This window comes from Mobula hypostoma, chromosome 8 (genome assembly GCF_963921235.1).
Source record: "Mobula hypostoma chromosome 8, sMobHyp1.1, whole genome shotgun sequence".
In the NCBI taxonomy this organism is placed as follows: domain Eukaryota; kingdom Metazoa; phylum Chordata; class Chondrichthyes; order Myliobatiformes; family Myliobatidae; genus Mobula; species Mobula hypostoma.
Genome location: NC_086104.1, coordinates 127,539,524 through 127,559,363, shown reverse-complemented (window position 1 = coordinate 127,559,363; position 19,840 = coordinate 127,539,524). Strand labels below are relative to the sequence as shown.

Here is a 19,840-nt window from a genome sequence, read left to right as displayed (position 1 = left end):
GGGGCAAATGCAGACAGCTTCTCTCCAGTAAGCGCAGGGAGGCTCGGCTGATGACCTGGGTCCAAGATGACCAGCAGAGAGTTGAGCAATTTTGAGAAAGAATGGTTGAAACAGATAGTCGTGGAAATTGGCCTAAAATGGAATGGGAAAGCTGACGCAGCTGTGGGAAGGAAGATGGGAAGCTTGGGTAGTCCAAGCAACGGACATGATGGGCCAATCTGAGATCTGGCCTGTATAACGTCCTGAAGTTGAAATCCCAGGGTTTTACAGTAAACCATCCATCACACTGGGCTCTACATCTGCAAGTCACCAATCTCACTGAAGACAGCTTCATCACTGTTGTACTAGCTCTTTGATAGGACCAGCCCAAACCTTTCATTCCTCCACTGCGTGAAACTTCCTTCGGTTTTTATCCGCAAGACTCAATGATCTGCTTGCTGGTGTCAGGGCGGTAGGTCAGAGAATCGGTAACCGAGGGCGACTGCTGCCAGCTTTAACGATGTCTTTGTTAATGTCCTTGTAGGAATACAGCCAGAGGATCAGGACAAAGGAAGAACATGCTGTTGAAAATCTCCACCCTCATCGCCCTGCTACTTGGCCTAGCGCTGGCCTCAGAGGTAAGGGCTTCAAAATCCACTTCCCCTCCTCCTTTTACTCACAATCCTCCCTCCTTCTCATTCTCATTCCACATCAGCCTCTCCCTGCTAAACTCCCTCTCCAACTCGCCCCCCTCAACCTCTGCCCCCCATTCTGGCCTCAGAGGTAAGGGCTTCAAACTCCACTCCCCCTCCTCCTTTCACTCACAATCCTCCCTCCTTCTCCCCGCCCACAAATGCATTCTCATTCCATATCAGCCTCTCCCCGCTAAACTCCCTCTCCAACTCGCCCCACTTGACCTCTGCCCCATGCTCCCCACTTGACATCAGCCCCCATTCTCCCCACTTGACCTCTGCTCCCCGATCTCCCCACTTGACCTCTTCTCCCCATTCTCCCCACTCGACCTCAGCCCCCATTTTTCCCCCCTTGATGAAAAAGGGAAGGAGAAGTTTGTGCAAGTGAGGAATGAACATCCTGCACAACATGGTGGGCCAAAGGACCCGTCCTTGTGACGGTCTGTTCTATGTTCCAATTGTCCAAGCCCAGCCTTCCGTGGATGACAGGAGGCAGAGATGGGCTGAGAAATGGCAGACGGAGTTCCACCTGGAAAAGTGTGAAGGGATTCCTTTGGAAGCTGGAACTTGAAGGCAGATGCAGGGTTAATGGCAGGATTCTGAGCAGTGTGGAGGAACAGAGTGGTCACGTCCATGCATACCTCAGAGTTGCTGCGCAAGTGGATAGGATGGTTCAGAAGGTGTATGGTGTGTGGCCTTCATTAGTCGGGAGACTGAGTTCAAGAGCCATCAGGTAATGCTGCACTTGGAGCATTGTGTTCATTTCAGGTCACCTCATCAAAGGGAGAATGGAAGCTTTAGAGAGGGTGCAGAGGAGATTTACTAGGGTGCTGCCTGGATTAGAGAGCATGTCTCATGAGGAAAAGTTGAGCGAGCTAGGGGTGAAGGAGGATGAGAGGCAAATTGATAGAGGTGTGTAAGGTTAGAAGAGATATAGGTCAAGTGGACAGCGAGCATCTTTTTCCTAGGGTAACAATGGCCAATACCAGAAGGCAGGCTTTTCAGGTGAGTGCAGGACAGATTAGTGGGAATGTCAGAGGTTGGTTCTTTATCAGAGAATGGTGGGTGTCTGGAACGCTCTGCCAGGGGTGGTGGTAGAGGCAGATACATTAGGGACATTTTAGAGGCTCTAATATGGACACATGGATGATAGAAATATAGAGGGTTATGTAGGAGGGAAGGCTCAGCAGGTTAAAAGGTCAGCACGATACCGCGGCCAAAAGGCCTGTAGTGTGCTGTAATGTTGTAAGTTCTGTTTGGATAACCCTGCTGAAGGGCGAGAACAAACACGATGGGCTGAAGGGCCATCCTTGTTGCCACGTGATTTAGTGACCTTCAATAGCTAGTTTGCAGGCCTGGCATTGGAGTCTCACCATCAAACTGGGAGCCACTGACCCCACCTCTCCTTCTCGCTCCTCTGCTACACAAATTGTCTGACCCAGGAGCTGGGAACATTGCCCTCCCTGAGAGAGTGAACCAACTCACTGGCAATCCCCCTTAGACAGTTGGGCACCGATGCCTGGCAATGCTCGAAACTTGCTGGGGAGAGGGGAAACGCGTGGGGGGGGGTAGAAATCTTTGATGATCCCCCAGTTCTCACCCCCTGGGTCTCTTCTCTTCCAGCATCAGCTCTCGCGGGTCAGGAGAGGCACAAGGAGACTTAACATCATTTCTCGAAGTAAGTTCACCCCCCAGCTGAGGTTCCAGTGATTGTGTGTGTGCGTGCGTGTGGGTAGTGGAGGAGGTGTAGAGGGAGTAGAGACACAGGCAAAAGAAAACTGTTCAAAATATGACAACTGTGATGGGTACAAATAGGTGAAATCAGCAAAGTGGAAGGTGTGTGGGACTGGGTGTTTTTCTGGGTAGAGGGGAGGTCTGTGTGTGTGTATGAGTGGGTGTTTTTTGAGTAGAGGGTCAGTCTGTGTGTGTGTGTGTATGAGTGGGTGTTTTCTTTGGGTCGAGGGGCGGTTAGTGGGGAATGGGAACGTTTGTCTGTTTCTGTCACTGTTCTGTGCTCCGTGTCCCACTGTGGAATCACAGCTGAAGTCCCCAGGCAACAGAACGTCCTGTCCACACACACATACAGTACACTCACACACATACAGTGCACTCACACACATACAGTGCACTCACACACAAACAGTACACTCACACACATACAGTGCACTCACACACATACAGTACACTCACACACATACAGTGCACTCACACACATACAGTACACTCACACACAAACAGTACACTCACACACATACAGTGCACTCACACACATACAGTGCACTCACACACATACAGTACACTCACACACATACAGTGCACTCACACACATACAGTACACTCACACACAAATACAGACATTCACACACACAAATACAGACACTCACGCACACGTGCATACACACACACACACACACACGCACACGTATCCCTTGTTACCGGGTGCTGTCTCTGGCCATTTGTTTGTTCGTACTTCTTGTCACGTTGGCATAGGAAGATCCCAACAATCCTGCTGTCCAATCAGACGGCTGTTGCCGGTGAGGTGCACCATCAGGGTGCGACTTCCAATGGCAGGGGCTGTTCGAGCGAAGCCTGGGAGCACCAGCTCCAGCGAGGAGTGGAAGGTCAGGAGCAGGGTGTTGGCCGGTGACAACAGGGAGGAATGTTGGTCGGGACCCTAACCCTGACCCTGGGAGATCTCACTGCTGCAGGTTCAAATTCCGAGTTACTTATCACACGTGCATCGAAACACACAGTGCCACATGTCGTCTGCATTGACCACCAACACACCCGACGACGTGCTCGGGGCAGCCCGCGTGTGACAGCATACTTCAGCAGAACAACACAAGAGTAAAACAAGCTTCTTTAACACTCACTCTCTCTCTCTCTCTCTGTCTCTCACACTCACAGACATATGCACACACAGACACACTCACTCAGACTGACAACACACACACACACACACACACACACACACACTCTCTCCCTGCTCTGTTCCCAAAACTGTCCCTACAAAACTATAAGAACCCATTAAATCTGAGCTATGACCTTGACGGATGTGGGAGCACAGCTCCACCTTGACTGGGTCATCCTTTTAAAGTCAGCGGCAGCCGGAATGAGCTCAGTTCCCCCGATGTCGGCCCCTCTGGAAGGGGAACTCCGCCCAGGTTACAAAGCAGCCCCAGTCCCGGTGGACTGAGGGGAGCAGCTCTGGAGCAAGTTTGAGGTGGAGCAGCTGTGACCCAGGGGAACGGCTAGAGGGGCCAAATGGCCCACTGAGGCTTTTCTATCTGATCTGATTGATTTATAATTATTGTCACAGGGTAGCGAGCTGCAGCCTTACACAACATGCATACAGAGCTCAGTGCGGTACATGGCTTAGCGGCTAATGTAACGTGTAACAGCGGCCAGGGTTCGATTCCCACCGCTGTCCGCGAGGCGTTTGTACGTTCTCCCCGTGACCGCGTGGGTTTCCTCCGGGTGCCCTGGTTCCCTCCCCCATTCCAAGGACGTACGGCTAGGGTTAGTGAGTCCTGGCCTAACAGTGTCGGTGGCACTTCGTGCCATCCTGGCCGATTTGACTTGACGCAGATACGACAAATTTCGCTGCACGTTTTGATGTGCATGTGACAAACGAAGCTTTACGATCACCAGGCAGTGCAGTGGGCCAGAACGAGGCGAAACAATGACAATGCAGAATAAAGTGTGACAGCCACTGAGAAGGTTGTGTGCGGGTCAGCGATAAAGTGCAGGGTCTTAACGAGGTAGACGGTGAGGCCCAGGGTCCGTTTTATCGTCCGAGAGGTCTGTTCAAGAGTGATAACAGCAGGGCAGAAGCTGACGATGAGCCTGGTGGTACGTGCTCTCAGGCTTCTGCTGGGAGAGGGGAGAGGGGAGAGTGTCCAGAGTGGGTGGGGGCTGGCTGCTTCAATGGTGCAGTGAGAAGTGTCAGGCCAAGTCCTCGGAGGGGAGGCTGGTTTCTGCGACGCGTTCCCCCGCAAAGTGCCGAGGTGCAGTTTATCACGTTCCCGCAGCAAGCCGGGAGGGTTATATTCCAGTGATCCTGCCCAGTGCTACCTACAGGTTCATTTCAGGCAAAGGAAATCAGACATCTGTCGGTACGACGGACAGCCTGTGCTCCAGATGTGGGTCGCTGGGGTTAGGCTGGATAACAGTTCAGTACAGACTAAACGGGCCAAAGGGCCTCTTTACGTGCTGTAATCCTCTATGATTGTATAAAGCAGTTCAGAGCTTTGCACAAGAAAATGAGAACTCTCTGGCTGTTCTGTTGGTTGTGTCTTTGCCCCCATTGTCTGCCCCCCATGGGAGGGGTCGGCCAGATGACCCTGAGCCTGCCTGGCCAGATGTGGTACTGACTCCAGCTGTCCTGATCGTTCCAGGTAGCTGTCTGGACCACACCAACCTGCACGTGTACCTGGAGGACGAGACGTGGCTTCAGCTGGACGGAAGATGGGCGAAGTACTGCCGATGCAGCCGGTCAGAAATACGGTGTCACAGTGTCCCGGTACAAGGTAGGTGCGGCAGCTTTACGGTACCAGCAGCTGGAAAACCCGGGTTTGATTGGTGGTTGGCGCATAGTGGGGGGAATTAAGGGTTATGGGGAAAAGGCAGGTAGGTGGAGACTAGTACATGGTCAGATCGGCCGTGATCTTATTGAATGGCAGAGCAGGCTCGACGGGCCAGATGGCCGACTCCTGCTCCTGTTTCTCATGTTCTTATGACAAATAAAGCTAGTCTTTAAGTTGTTAGAATTGCTGCCGGCATGAGCAAGGCAGAAGGCGGTAACTGTCCACACAGGGTGGTCCCTGCTCCCTGGGCCAGGACCACTCAGCCAGCATCGGTTCAGCTGCATCCTCACTGCCGAACGCCGCGACAGACGTTGTTCGGCTGCAGCAGGACCGAACCGTGCATGGAAGTTATTACAAGTTTACAAAATAAATGAGTAGTGCAAAGGAATATTGAGGTAGTGTTGACGAGTTCATGGACTGTGAGAAATCTAAAGGGAGAGCGAAGGAAGAAATCTCGGACAAAAAGTGCCGACTGCTTATTTCCCTCCAAAGATGCCTGCCGAGTTCCTCCAGTGCTAATTGTATACGGCTGATTTATATTCCCTCTCAGCCCTATTCTCATGCCTTCTCTGTGTAACCCCTGAAGCCTTTACTAACTAAGAACTTGTCAACCTCCACTTTAAATATACCCAATGACTCGGCCTCCGCAGTCACCTGTGCCAATGAATTCCACAGATATCCCACCCTCTGGCTAAAGAAGTTGCTTCTTGGGATGTCCTTCTATTCTGAGGCTGTGCCCTCTGGTCCCAGATTGCCCCGCTATAGGAGACAACCTCTCTACATCCACTCTATCCATGCCCTTCAATATCAATGAGACCCTCCCTCGTTCTTCTAAACTCCAGCGGGTACAGACCCAGAGCCATCAGACGCTCCTGACCCATTTTGGCCTTGGCAGCCATCTGCGGCAGTGAACTCCAAAGATTCCCGGCCCTGCGGCTGGCGAGTTTCCGGTCTAGTCGAGGTGCCTAACTCTGCCTTGTGTTCCCATTTTGACAGATTGTCCCAAGAACATGTGCTACAATGGTGGGAAGTGTCAACAGGCCTTGTACTCAGCACACCAAGTCTGCAAGTGCCAAAGTGGGTACAAGGGACCACTGTGTGAAATCGGTAAGTCCCACCGCTGTTCTTTTGCACACTCAGCTCGGTCCCCGCGCCTTCTCCGTCTGGCCCTCACTCTCCTCTCCCTCTGCGTCACAGACACCAAGGAGCGCTGTTACAGGGGCCGCGGCACCAGCTACCGTGGGACGTGGAGCAGAACCGTCTCCGGGAAGCAGTGCCTCAACTGGAACATGAGGGCCGTGGCCTTATCGCACTACAATGGCCATGCCACCAACGCCCAGCAGTGGGGTCTGGGGAACCACAATTTCTGCAGGTACGCACCCTCCCAGCTCACCGACTGGAGCCGCTGTTCACCGACCTCCCTTCAGAATCAGAACCCGGACTGCTACATATACAGCACAGTGTAGTACAGGCTATTCAGCCCACAGTGTTGTGCTGACCCTTTATCCTAATACCAATCTAACCCTATCATCCTACCTCATCATCATGTGAGTCTCTTAAATGTCCCTAATGTACCTGCCTCTACCACCACCTCTGGCAGGGTGTTCCTTGTGCAAAACCACTCTCTGCATAAAAAAAATCTTACCTCTGATATCCAGGGGTGCAGTGCTAGCCGGAGCACATCCGGCACATCTTTAAGAGAAAAGCCGAAATAAACAAGCTAGTTAATTAGGTGCCACCCAGGGTGATTAGAATATCTCAGAAACTGATGATCTCCTGGGATTTTTAGGCACAACAGACTCTGGAGTTTACAAAGAATGGTGCCAAAAGCAAAAAAAAAATCCAGCGAGTTGTTAATATTAAACCCTCCACAGAAACGCAGTTTATGTAAATGGTTTAGTGTGGCGTCAGCCTGCCATTAGCTTACCTACTCCTCTCTGGGTGTCTTGTAAACCCATAGCGTCGTACAGCACAGAAACAGGCCCTTCGGCCCAGCTCACTTATGCTGACCAGGACATCCATCCAGGTTGGTCCCATTTGGCCTGTATCCATCCACATCCCTGTCCAAGTCTCTTTTAATTGTTACTCTGCTGGTTCTACCACTTCTTGTGGTGGCTTACCCTCTCTGTGTGAAGAATTTCCCCTCGGCTCCCCTCTCACCGTGAGCCTATCGCCTCTAGTTCTTGGTTTCCTTACCCCGGGGGCAGGCTGGGTGATTCCTCATCTGCATGCACCTCATGGTTTTCTGTGCACTTCCAAGCTCCCCCCGCCCCACCCCGCCGCTTCCCTGCCCGCCAGACCCCTCCCGCTGTTGTGAGTGTGACCTCTGTCTTATTGCAGGAACCCTGACAACGACTCAGTGCCCTGGTGCCACGTCTACAACGGACACGTCATTAGCTGGGAGAAATGCAGCCTCCCTGCCTGCCCTCACAGTAAGTCTCCACAGATTCCCTTGGAGGGGTGGGATTGCTTTTCGCCTCTCGTTATGGTGACTTCCTCCTACTGCTGGACTCCAGACAATTAGGCCACCACTGATCCTCGACGTACTCCATGTCTCCCCATTGCCCCACCGACACCTCTCTCATTGTCTCTATCGCCATCTCTCCCCCTTACCCTGCTAGGGATGTCTTCTCTTCTTCATTCTCTCTCTCACTCCTCCCATTCCCTCTTTTTCATTCTTCTCTCTCTCCACTTCCCTCTCGCTCTTCTTTCTATCTCTCCTGCTCTTATGCTCTCTTTCCTTTCTCACTTTCTCTCTTATCTCTCCTCTTTCCTTTTTTCTTTTTTTTTGTAACTTATATTTTATTGAATTTCATCATCAAACAAACATTTCCACAAGATGTATTTCAGATACTGTACATATATATCATATAATCGTATTTGTCACAAAGTTCCACATAATATTTATCTGAAGTTTACTCTTATAGAAAGGAGAGGAAAGAAAGAACAATCAAAAGCAGAAAACTATGTACAGAGTAGGGAGTGATCTTTTTTTAAACAACATATTCATTGACTTGTGAGAATAAAATCAGGCCTATAAGATGTTATGTAGTTAAACCATTTTTCCAGTATGAATAAAATTGTTCCAACTTATGATTAACAGATGTTGTTATCTTCTCCACCTTGTAAATGTCCATTGTAATTTCCATCCATACATTTAAAGTTGGGCTCTCCTGTGACAACCATTTCCTGGTAAGGGTCTTTTTACCAGTCACCAGCAGTACATTCACTAAAATATTTATATTTATCTCTTTTTAACCATCCTTTTCTCTTTCTATCTCTTTATCTCTTTCTCCACAACATTGCCCCTCTTGGGAATACTATCTCACCCCCCTCCCACCCCTCAAGTGTAGCTCACCCTCTCTCGTCAGCAGCCTTCTGATGCCCTTGGACCTTGTTCCCCACCCCGAGGGAAGCCAGCTGTCCCCTGGGCCCATAGTCCTGGGAGGGCTCGGAGGTGCGCTGAGGACTGACTCTTTCATAACTGAGCTGCTGTCCGTCCGCAGAGTTCAAAGACGAGTGCTATATCTCAAACGGAGCGTCGTACCGGGGAACAAAGGACTATTCACAGTCCGGGCAACCCTGCATCAGCTGGGACTCCGAGCTGCTGCGACACAGGGCGTACAACACCTGGGTGCCCGACGCCCACCGCCTAGGGCTTGGCAGCCACAACTACTGCAGGTACGACTCAGCCCAGAGGCCGGAGAAGCTACAGAACAGGGGCCAAGGGGAAACTTTACTGAGGTGTAGGTGGAATAGTGAAGGCCCCAGGTGGGGGGGGGGCCTCTCTGCCCTGGGGGAAAAAAAAGATTAACTTTATTTTTTGTATGTGCAAAATGCGTCGTTTTTACTTTAAAGTCCAACACAGTCCAAGGGTGAGCTGGGGGGCAGCCCATATGTATACTTCCAGAATCAACAGAGCATGCTCCAATTTACTAAGCTAACCAGTACGTCTTTGGACTGTTGGAGGAAACTGGAGCACCCAGAGGAAACCCACGCGGTCACGGGGAGAACAGGCAGCGGCAGGAATTGAACCCGGTCTCTGGCGCTATACAGTCTCATGTTAACTGTACACTAATCGTTACGCTGCCTCGCTTCCCTTGGCGAGGTAGTTTTAAAGTGAAGGGCGGAGGAATTGGGAGGGGGATGTGTTCACCCAGAGGGGTGGGAGTTGCCACAGAAACCACCCCCACCCCCTGCCCCTGACAGACCGAGACGTGCACAGCTGCAGCCCAGCGCTGGACGGTGGGGGCGGGTGCCTGTCTGCCAGTATGGACGGATGGGCAGAATGGCCAGTGGCGGTGCATGGAGGGGAGGAGGTGGCCGTGCAGGGGGATATGGTCCCTGGCACCAAAAAGTGGAAGGAACACCCATCTGGAGCAAAGTCGTAGGTTCAAACGGCTCAGAAATAGGCCCTTCAGCCCATCTGATCCGTGCTGACCAACTGCAGGGGAGGGAGACCCCTGTGGTCCGCTCAGTGCTTTTTACTGTCTTCGGGCAGTGATTTCCGTGTAGTTTCGTCGTGCCATGACTCAAGTCGTGTAAGATGTTCTCCCAAGGGGCTGTCTATAGGTGGGTCTCGGGTGGCTGTGGGGGCTGATCCGGGATCCACTCGTTCCGGTGCGGTGTGGGTGAGAGTAGATGGTTACCATAGTTACTGCTTGGGTCTTTTGATTGTCCGGTCTCTCCTTTCTCTGCGGCACGACGGGGGTCGCTCTCAATGTACGCACCTCCCTCTTGAACAGATTTCCTCCAATTGCATCTGTTGAGTACGATGTCTTCCCGGTTTTTGATGTAACGTTGAATTTCTTCAGGCTGATTCTGATGTTATCTTTGGTCCGGGTACTTGCCACTGTGTGCAAGAGGTGGGGCTAGTCTAGCAAGCTGTTTTTTTTTCCCCAAGGAGCAGATAGATACACGTTCTAATAAACCTGTTTGCTAACTCTTGCTCAATGTCTCTCTCCAGGAATCCCAATGGAAGTCCAGAACCTTGGTGCCACGTAAAGGGAAGGCGTGGAGTCACCGTGGAATCTTGTGACATTAAACACTGTAACCCAGAAGGTGAGAATCACACCCTCGCTGACACACATCATGAGTGTTCGTACCCCTCACCACTCACACTCCCTCTGACACACATCCAAAGTTCAAAGTTCAAATCCAAAATAAATTTATTCTCAAAGTACACCTATGTCACCATTTATGACCCTGAGAGTCATTCTCTTGTGGGCGTACTCAATAACTATTGTAGAATCAATGAAGGACCACTCCCAACAGGGCTGACAAACAGCATGCAAAAGACAAGGAACTGTGCAAATGCAAAAGAAAAATAAATAATAATAAATAAATAAGCAATAAATATCAAGAACGTGGGATGAAGAGTCCTTGAAAGTGAGTCCATAGGTTGTGGGAACAGTTCAGTGATGGGGTTCAGGAGGCTGATGATTGAGGGGTGGTAACTGTTCCTGAACTTGCTGGTGTGAGTCCTGAGGCCCCTGATGGCTCTGGTGGTGAGGTCCTTGATGATGGATGCTGCTTTCTCATGGAGGTGCTCCTCGTAGACGTGCTCAGCGGTGGGGAGAGCCTTGCCTGTGACGGACTGGGCTGTACCAACCGTTTTCTGTAGAGATACCACACCATCAGGTTCAGGAACAGTTACTACCCTAGAGCTATTAACCTCCTGGACTGGTGTGGATAACTTCACCCACTGGTACTCTGAGATCATTCCTTGACCCACAGACTCACTTTCACACTCTAGGGAGTCTACCACCCATGTTTTCAGCAACAACAATCTATATAATTTGACTTCTTTTGCACATTGGTTGTGTGTCATTATTTGTGAATGGTTTTTCATAAGTTCTATGGTATTTCTTTATTTCCTGCGAGAAGTGAATCTGATGGTGACATATATGTACTTTTGATAATGAACTTACTTTGACTTGAACTTCACCCCACAAGGACTCTGGCGAACATGATGCCATGAGGACTCAATCTCCTCTGCCTGCACATGATCCGTCTCTCTCCCTGCTGATTCACATGTCTAAGAGCTTCTCGATTGTCACCATCTCCCCTGACAGCCCAGTCCTGACACCATTCACTCTCTCTGTGTTTAAAAAAAATTACCCTGCACATCTCCTTTAAGCTCCCCCCCCACCTCACCTTTAATGCATATCCTCTAGTATCTGACATTTCTACCATGGGGGAAAAAAATCGTCTATCTTATGTACAATGTACCTCTCACAAAATTGGCAGCTCTTGTAGGGTCTCCGCTGCCCCAGCAAAAGCAGCCCAAGTTTATCCGACCTTTCCTTATAGAACATACCTTCTAATCCAGGCAGCATCCTGGTGAACCTCTTCGGCATCTTCTCCGGACCTTCTATGTACTTCCTGTAATGGGACAAGGAGGATTGTGCACAATACTCCAAATGCAGCCCAACCAGAGTTTCACAAAGCCGCAATGGGACTTCCTGATTCTTATACTCAATGGCCCAACCACTGAAGGCAAGCATGCTATACGTGTTCTTTATCGACTTGCATTGCCACTTTCAGGGAGACCCTCAGGATCTTTCCATACGTCGCTGCTGTTCAGGATCCTGTCTCTGAAGTACAACCATTCACACTTGCCCAGATTAAATTCCATCTGCCACTCCTCTGCCCATGTCTGCCACTGTGTACCTTAGCACAGCGGTTAGTCTCACCCTTTGCAGTGCCCGTTCTCTCTGTGAACCTGTGGGTTTCCTCCGGGAGCTCCCATTTCCTCCCACATTCCATTCCGAAGGTGCACGGTTCGGGTTAGTAGGTTGTGAGTACGCTACTTTGGGCTGCTGTCAGCACGTCCTCAGACTGCGTTTGTCAGTAACACAAACGCCACATTTCACCATATATCTCAAGGTACATTTGACAAATAAAAATAGAAACACAGAAATCTACAGCACATTACAGGCCTTTCGGCCCACAATGTTGTACTCTAGAAGCTGCCTAGAATTTCCCTACCTCTATTTCTCTAAGCTCCATGTACAAGTCTAAGACTCTCTTACAAGACTCTATTGTTTCCGCCTCTACTACCGTCGCTGGCAGTGCATTCCACGCATCCACCACTCTCTGTGTGAGAAACTTACCTCTGACATCCCCTCTGTACGAACTTCCAAGCACCTTAAAACTGTGCCCTCTCGTGCTAGCCATTTCAGCCCTGGGAAAAAGCCTCTGACTATCCACACAATCAATGCCTCTCATCATCTTATACATCTCTACCAGGTCACCTCTCATCCTCCAACACTGCAAGGAGAGAAGGCCAAGTTCAGTCAACCTATAACGCATGCTCTCCACGTCTTTAGTCTTTAACTGGTCCATATCCTGATGTTACCCTTTGACGACCTTCTTCCCTGTCACCAAACTTTGTCTCGTTAAGTCTGATGGGAAGGGCTGAAACCTTTTTGCCCACTTGCAGAGGAGACCTGTGGCAGGAGAGACCCCATGCTCCAGCAGTTCAGGATCAAGGGCGGGGCGTTCGTCGACATCACGTCCCACCCGTGGCAGGCAGCCGTCATGTACTATGACAAACGGGGCAAAGACCTGCTATTCCAATTCGGAGGGAGCCTGATCGCCTCGTGCTGGGTCCTGACCGCGGCTCACTGCTTTCAGGATAAGTAAGTAGTTGCCGGGCTAGGGGCCTTGGGACTGCGGGTGCTTGGAGGCGAGCAACTAACAGTCATAAAACGTAGAAGCTGATCTTGGAGTAGGTTAAACAGTTGGCACAATGCTGAGGCCCAAAGAGCCTGCCCTCTGCTGTCTACTTTTCCCGTAGCTTCTATTTTAATCTTTCCTTGAATGGGTGCATCGTATTCCCACATCTCTCTCATCTTCAGGAGTTGTCCGTCTCAGAGCGAATGGGCAGGACCCATCATCCTGAAGTGTCAACTGTTCGCTTCCCTCAATAGATGCTGCCTGACCTGCCCACTACAGCACAGTACAGGCCCTTCGGCCCACAATGTTGTGCTGACTGTTTAACCTGCTCCAAAGTCGATCTAACCCTTCCCTCCCACACACCCCTTCATTCTTCTATCATCCATGTGCCCATCTGAGAGTCTCTTAAATGTCCCTGATGCGTCTACCACCACCCCTGGCAGTGCGTTCCACACACCCACCTCTCTCGGTGTCAAAAACCTACCTCTGGCGTCCCTCCCAAACTATCCCTCCAATCACCTGAAAGGCATTTCTGCCCTGGGAAAAAGTTTCTGTCTGTCTGCTCAATCTGTGCCTGTTGTGCACGTCTATCAAGTCAGCTTCTCGTCTTCCTTCACCCCAAAGAGAAAAGCCCTCGCGCCCTCGGTCTCTCCTGGTGAGCAAAGGGCGCTGGGGACTGGATATCAAAGTGGAACAAGCCAGAAGCACTCAGCAGGTCAGTCAGCACCTGTGAAGAGAGAAACAGAGTTAATGTTTCAGGGCGACGGTCTGACTGCATCCTCAGCCCGAAACGTCCACTGTCCACTTCTCTCTTCAGACGCTGCCTGCCTAGCTGAGCTCCCCCAGTATTTCTGGTAGGGAGACCCCACCCAGTGGGAGAGGCCCCAGTATGCGGAGGCTCGGGTGCCGAGGTAGGAGTGTGAAGATCCCAGTCAGAGGGAGCGAACCTTGGATGGGGAGATCCCCAAGTACAGAGATTCTTGGGTACAGAGGAAGGTGAGGCCCTGAGGCAGGGAGGTAGGTGAGACGCCCGAGTTATACGATGAGCCCAGTTACTCAAAGCTTCTTGCTCCCAAACAGACAAAAGCCACAAGAGCTGAGAGTGGTGCTGGGCAGAACGAAGGTGAAGGAGCCAACAGTCGGGGAGCAGATCCTGGAGGTGGAGGAATACTTCGTTCACAAGGGATACTCTGAAGATACTTTCAACAACGACATAGGTACGAGACCATTCCTCTTCCCCTCCTGCAACAGCCTGGCCCATCCAGGTCCTCGTGCCTCCTTCCACCCACCCGTCCCCACGTGCTAAGCACTGCTGCCATTCAGCTGAAGGTCAGAGGCAGCAGAAGAAGCCGAGATGGCCGCAGCAACGTGTGACAAGTAGCGTGAATCTATCTCTCCCTCCTGCACTGCGTGCGTGATCGGGTCGTACCCGGTGTACCGAACTGAGAGGCGGAGTGAGTGGTTCCCCTGATGTCCCACACTGAGTGTGGGGATGGGTCGTTCCCTGTGTACGGAAGCGAGGGTGGGGGTCGTTCCCTGTGTACGGACCAGAGGGTGGGTTGGGGGTCAATCCCTGTGTACGGTCCCCCAGGGGTGGGGTCATTCCCTGTGTACGGCCCCCCAGGGGTGGGGTCGTTCCCTGTGTACAGACCCGAGGGTGGGGGTCGTTCCCTGGGTACAGACCAGAGGGTGGGTTGGGGGTCAATCCCTGTGTACGGCCCCCCCAGAGGTGGGGTTGTTCCCTGTGTACGGACCCCCGGGGGTGGGGTCGTTCCCTGTGTACGGACCAGAGGGTGGGTGGGGTCGTTCCCTGTGTACGGCCCCCGGGGGGGAAGTGGACCGGCCCCCACCACGCCGTGGTTGCAGAGCCTCCCGGCCATCGGCGGGGCAGCAGCCGCCGTAGCAGTGCTGACAGCACCCAAGTAGCTCAGGCCCAACCCGTCTCACGTGTAACCCCCCCCCTCCTTCCCCTCCAGCCCTCATCAAACTGCGCTCCAAGAATGGGAGGTGCGCCAAGATGACGCGGTCTGTGCGCACGGTGTGCCTGCCGCAGAAGGGGCAGCGTCTGGCCGACTGGATGGAGTGTCAGATCTCTGGATACGGCAGGTTGCAGCCATGTAAGTGTATCCACGGGTGGTCAAACCCGAAAGGCGGGGGGGAGCGCAGTGCCGGCGTGGCCAAACCTCAGCAAGAGGAGGCAGCACACATGGGGGGTGGGGGGAGTCGGGGGGTGGGGGGAGTCAGGGTGTGGGGGGAGTCAGGGGGTGTGGGGAGTTGGCGGAATGGGGGGAGTTGGGGGGGAGTCGGGGGGTGGGGGGAGTCGGGGGGTGGGGGGAGTTGGCGGGGTGGGGGGAGTTGGGGGGAGTCAGGGGGTGGGGGGAGTCGACGGGGTGGGGGTACGCCCGCTGAGCTGATTCCAAGTTCCAGGCAAGAGCCCAGTCCATCACAGACAAAGCCCTCCCCACCTTTGAGCACAATTACAAGGAGCACTGTCACAGGAGAGTAGCATCCATCGTCAAACACCCCCACCATGATCTCTTCTCATTACTACCATCGGGCAGGAGGTACAGGAGCCTTAGATCCACACCACCAGGTTCAGGAACAATTATTACCCTTCCACCACCGGGCTCCCAAACCAACGCGGATAACTTCACTCGTCTCATGATCTTATTGAGTGGCGGAGCAGGCAAATGGCTTCTCCTGGTCCTATTTCTTATGGATGGCGAGAGTCCTTAATGATGAATGCTTCCTTTTTGAGGCCTCGCCATTTGAACGTGCTCCACCATCCAATAAGATCATGGCTGGTCTGGCCATGGTTTCAGCTCCACCCACGTCATCCTCAATTCCTCTGGAATGTAATGGAAAGTCATCGTGTCTTCGTGGTGGAGTCCGTCTCTGGGGTCAAAGTGCACTGCCTCGGACGTCAGGGCCCGGCCAAGGCCAGCCGCCAGCCTGTTGGGTGGGGGAGAGGGGTTGAGTGGTCATGCTGTTCCTGTGAGTCTCGTGCTGCCGCTCTGACCTCTGACCTTCTGATCTTCCCTCCTCAGTCGACCATAAGTTCGCCTCGAAACTGAAGGAGGGAAACGTGCGCCTCTACCCGGCGAATAAATGCACACCGGACCAGCTGGACAACCGCAACGTCACTGAAAACATGATCTGTGCCGGCAATACCCAGGGCACCAATGATGACGCCTGCAAGGTTAGTGCTGGGGAAGGGGGGCCTCAAATCTATGCTCGGGTCTTGGGGTCCAAGTCCTCAGCTCCCTGGAAGTGGATTGGGTGCTGGCGGGCACGTATGGTATGGTTGCCTTCGTTGGCCAGGGCATTGAGTATTCACTCACTGGCCACATTACTAGGTACCACCTGGACATAATAAAGTGGCCGCTGAGTGTGGGTTCGTGGTCTTGTACTGCTGTAGCCCTTCGGCCTTGAGGTTTGATGTGCTGTGTGTTGAGAGAGGCTGTCCGGCACACCACAGTTGTCACGCCTGGTTATTTGAGTTACTGCCACCTCGGCTTGAACCTGTCCGGCCATTCTCCTCTGACCTCTCCCGTTAACAAGGTGTTTTTACCCACAGAACTGCCCCTCGCAGGTCGCATTTTATTTTTTGCACCATTCTCTCTAAATTCCAGAGATTCTTGTGTGTGAAGGTCCCAGGAGATCAGCAGTTTCTGAGATACTTAAACCACTCCTTCTGGCACCAAAAAATCATTCCGTGGTCAAAGTCACTTAGATCACATTTCTTCCCCCATTCTGATGTTTGGTCTGAACAACAACTGGACCTCTTGACCGTGCCTGCATGCTTTAATGCATTGAGTTGCTGCCACATGATTGGCCGATTAGCTATTTGCACTAACGAGCTGGTGTACCACCGAGTGTAAGAATCGGGATTCCATGCTAAAGCTTTGGTTGGACTATACTGAGGGTATTGTAGTCGGTTCTGGTCACCAATCATAGAAACGATGTCGACGCTATGGAGAGGATGCTGAAAAGATTCCCCAGGTGAAATTGACAAGTTAGCCTATTCTGGTCACATGTACCAAAGTTCTGTGCAGGCGGACCACTCAAATCAATTCATTACCATGGTGCCTTGAGGCCGTACATGGGAAAACAGTAGCAGAATGCAGAGTAGTGTTATAGATACAGAGGAAGTGATGCGAAGGCAAACTATAACGTGAAAGGTCATAATGAGGTAGATTGTGAGGTCAGGTCTTGTCGTACTAGGGAGGCATTCACGAGTCTTGTAACAGGGAGGCGAAAGTTGTACTTCGGCCTTCAGGCTCTTGGACCATCTCCCCGATGGGGTGGGGGTGGGGGGGAGAAGAGAGAACATCTGGGGGCAGGTGGGGTCTTTGAACTGGCTGCTTACCGAGGCAGCAAGATGGAGACCATGGAGGAGAGCCTGGTTTCCTGCGATGTGTCCACAGCTCCCTGAAAGTGGATTGGATGCTGGGTAACAGTTTCCAGTGGTCAAGGGTAGAGCCGTTGCCTTGCCAAGTGTGGTGCATCTGGATAGGAAGCTTTCTGTGGTGTCTGGGTCCTGGTACAAGGAGGCGATGGGTACACTGGGGTTGTTTCGGTGTACTCCTGAAGATCCCGTTCAGCTCCCTGACCCCAGCTCTGTTTTTTTCCGTCCGCACAGGGGGATTCCGGAGGTCCACTGGTCTGCGAGGCAAAGGGGCAGATGAGTCTGCAAGGCATCATCAGCTGGGGGATTTCCTGTGGGAAAAAGGGAGTTCCTGGCGTCTACACCAAGGTGGTGAACTATCTGGAATGGATTCGTGACCACATGAGCAAGCCTTCACTCCCCTATTTCAAGAACCTCAACCGGCGAGAGTAAATGACACAGGCAGCACCTCTGACCCCGTGCCTGACACCCCCACCCACCACCCCAGTGCTGAGGACATAGTGACAGAGGAAGCCCACCCCTCTCCCCCGGGCTCTGACGGACATTGGGGTCCCTCTGTTGAGCTGCTTTCTGACTAGAGGAGAACTTGCTCTGCCCACGCTGATGGTCACTTGCCGCTTCCTGTAGTATTTCGGCACAACCGCTCCGCTCCGATCCGATCCAGTCCTGTCATTTTGCCTTTACCGGCTGACATCCCAGCACCTCCCCCGGGGAGACTCTGTTCTGTCTGCAGCCTGGCGACTCTAGGTGGGGGAGATTGAGCCTGGGGTCTGAGTCTCACACACACACACACACATACACTCAAAGTCACTCATAGTGCACACACGCACACACACTGACACAGATACACGCACACATACAGCGTGCACAATCACACACATGTACACAAACACACACACACTGCACATAGTAACAAAGACACAGATACATACATATACTCTGTGTGTATATATTATCCACACACACACACACACACACAGGTGCACATAGTCACACAGAGACAGACAGACAGACAGACACACACACACACACACACACACACACACACACACACACACACGATGACTGGGAGATCTCAGTTATTCCAACTGACTAGAGTCAAAAGAATCGTAATGCTGAAATGTTTTTGTCTGGCTTAACCAGCTGTTTTCAATAGTTGCCCACACTGTATGAACACTCAAATTGTACCCGTTTAATAGCTGCAGGGCTGTCCCAGTTGGCACTGGGACAGTGTCCTCACCATAGCAGCCCCTCCCGTAGCCTGCAGATGATACCAAACAGAAACAGCTCCCCGCTCCCTCTGCCCCACTCCGGATACTGCCTTTCCCCCTGCCCCGACGTTACCGATTTCAGTGAGGACTACCGTCTGCCCGTGACTGCAGGCTCGCCGTGTGCGTGGAGGTAGAGTGGAACGCTCTCGGCTACTGCGTGGAATCCAGGAGTGAATGGGTGGGTGGGTAGTGTCACAGCGCGCCCACAACTTTCTCACCGTAACCCGTGCGTAGGAGGAAACTGATGCGGCCAGAGGAAACGGGGAGGAATGGACAAACTGCTTCCGGGCACTGGTGGGAATTGAACCCCGACTGTTGGCACTGTAGGCGCCGTAGTAGCTGGCATGCCGCCGGGCTGCCCGCCACGCTACTGAAGGAAGGCGGCAGGAGTTCAGGGTTTTAATTCAGACGACGCAGAAAATCAAAAAATCTGCAAAAACGCGGCTGTAGCCACAGGCAAATCCAGCATCTGTCCACGGCTGGATGTGGGATGGTGCCTGCATACTGTCTGTGCACGTGGGGTGGTGGGGTGGGGGGCAGAGGACATTGCAGGAAGGAGGTAGACGGCTTGCCCGTCCGTCTGCTCCTGCGAGTACGGGAACCAGCACGATGGCAGAGCCGCCACTGTGCCACTGACAAGGCCTTCCTTGGCGTGCAAACCTTTGCAGGGGTGCGGATGTGTCTGCACAACCCTCCAAGTCTGTGAATTAGTGTGAGCGTGCGGGCGCCTCTTAGTGACAGAACATACAACGTCTCTTCATAGTGCACACTTCATCCCATCCATTAGTATTTAAGCATTCCTTTGTACTAAAATATTTATTGTTCTATATTTTGAATGTTTTACTATTTTTCTGGATTATATTAATGCAATATTTAAAGATTCTTGCATTACATGTTCCTTTTTTTAAAAAAAAATAAATCTTGAAGTATTTGCTTATTTTCACTGGTTCCTGTCTCTCATTTGCAAGGGGTGACTCAGCCATTGGAATTTCCTTCAGCGGTTTTTACTGGTGAGAAGGTCTGTCTGGATCCTTCAGCAGATGCCTGTCCTAAACTATCTTCGATGGACCGGCATCCTTTTGCTGGCTAGGCAGCATGTCGCTGGGCCGTGACTCAAGCAGACAGACCCAGGGGGGAGCTGCACTCTAAGCATTTTAAGGGTCAAGCAGACAGCGCTCAGAATAAAGTCAGACTCTGCAAAGCTCGGAGGAGGGTGGCCACAGC

At 52.1% G+C, this 19,840-nt stretch overlaps 1 protein-coding gene across 4 annotated transcripts in view; it reads left to right on the top strand.

The window, feature by feature from the left end:
* Positions 1-19,534, top strand: part of plat (plasminogen activator, tissue) — a 29,909-nt gene extending 10,375 nt beyond the window's left edge. For 3 of the 4 annotated variants that reach the window (XM_063056761.1, XM_063056762.1, XM_063056760.1), the window contains exons 2-14: positions 524-617; positions 2,295-2,349; positions 5,069-5,200; positions 6,254-6,364; positions 6,455-6,629; positions 7,598-7,689; positions 8,764-8,938; positions 10,224-10,318; positions 12,702-12,900; positions 14,018-14,154; positions 14,914-15,054; positions 15,985-16,136; positions 17,580-19,533. In XM_063056761.1, coding sequence (XP_062912831.1) covers positions 558-617; positions 2,295-2,349; positions 5,069-5,200; positions 6,254-6,364; positions 6,455-6,629; positions 7,598-7,689; positions 8,764-8,938; positions 10,224-10,318; positions 12,702-12,900; positions 14,018-14,154; positions 14,914-15,054; positions 15,985-16,136; positions 17,580-17,777 — 1,722 coding nt within the window. In that variant the 5' untranslated portion in view covers positions 524-557 and the 3' untranslated portion in view covers positions 17,778-19,533. Of the gene's footprint in view, positions 1-523; positions 618-2,294; positions 2,350-5,068; positions 5,201-6,253; positions 6,365-6,454; positions 6,630-7,597; positions 7,690-8,763; positions 8,939-10,223; positions 10,319-12,701; positions 12,901-14,017; positions 14,155-14,913; positions 15,055-15,984; positions 16,137-17,579 lie in introns of all 4 variants that reach the window. The other variant, XM_063056759.1, reaches the window with a different exon arrangement.
* The last annotated feature ends 306 nt before the right edge of the window (positions 19,535-19,840 follow it).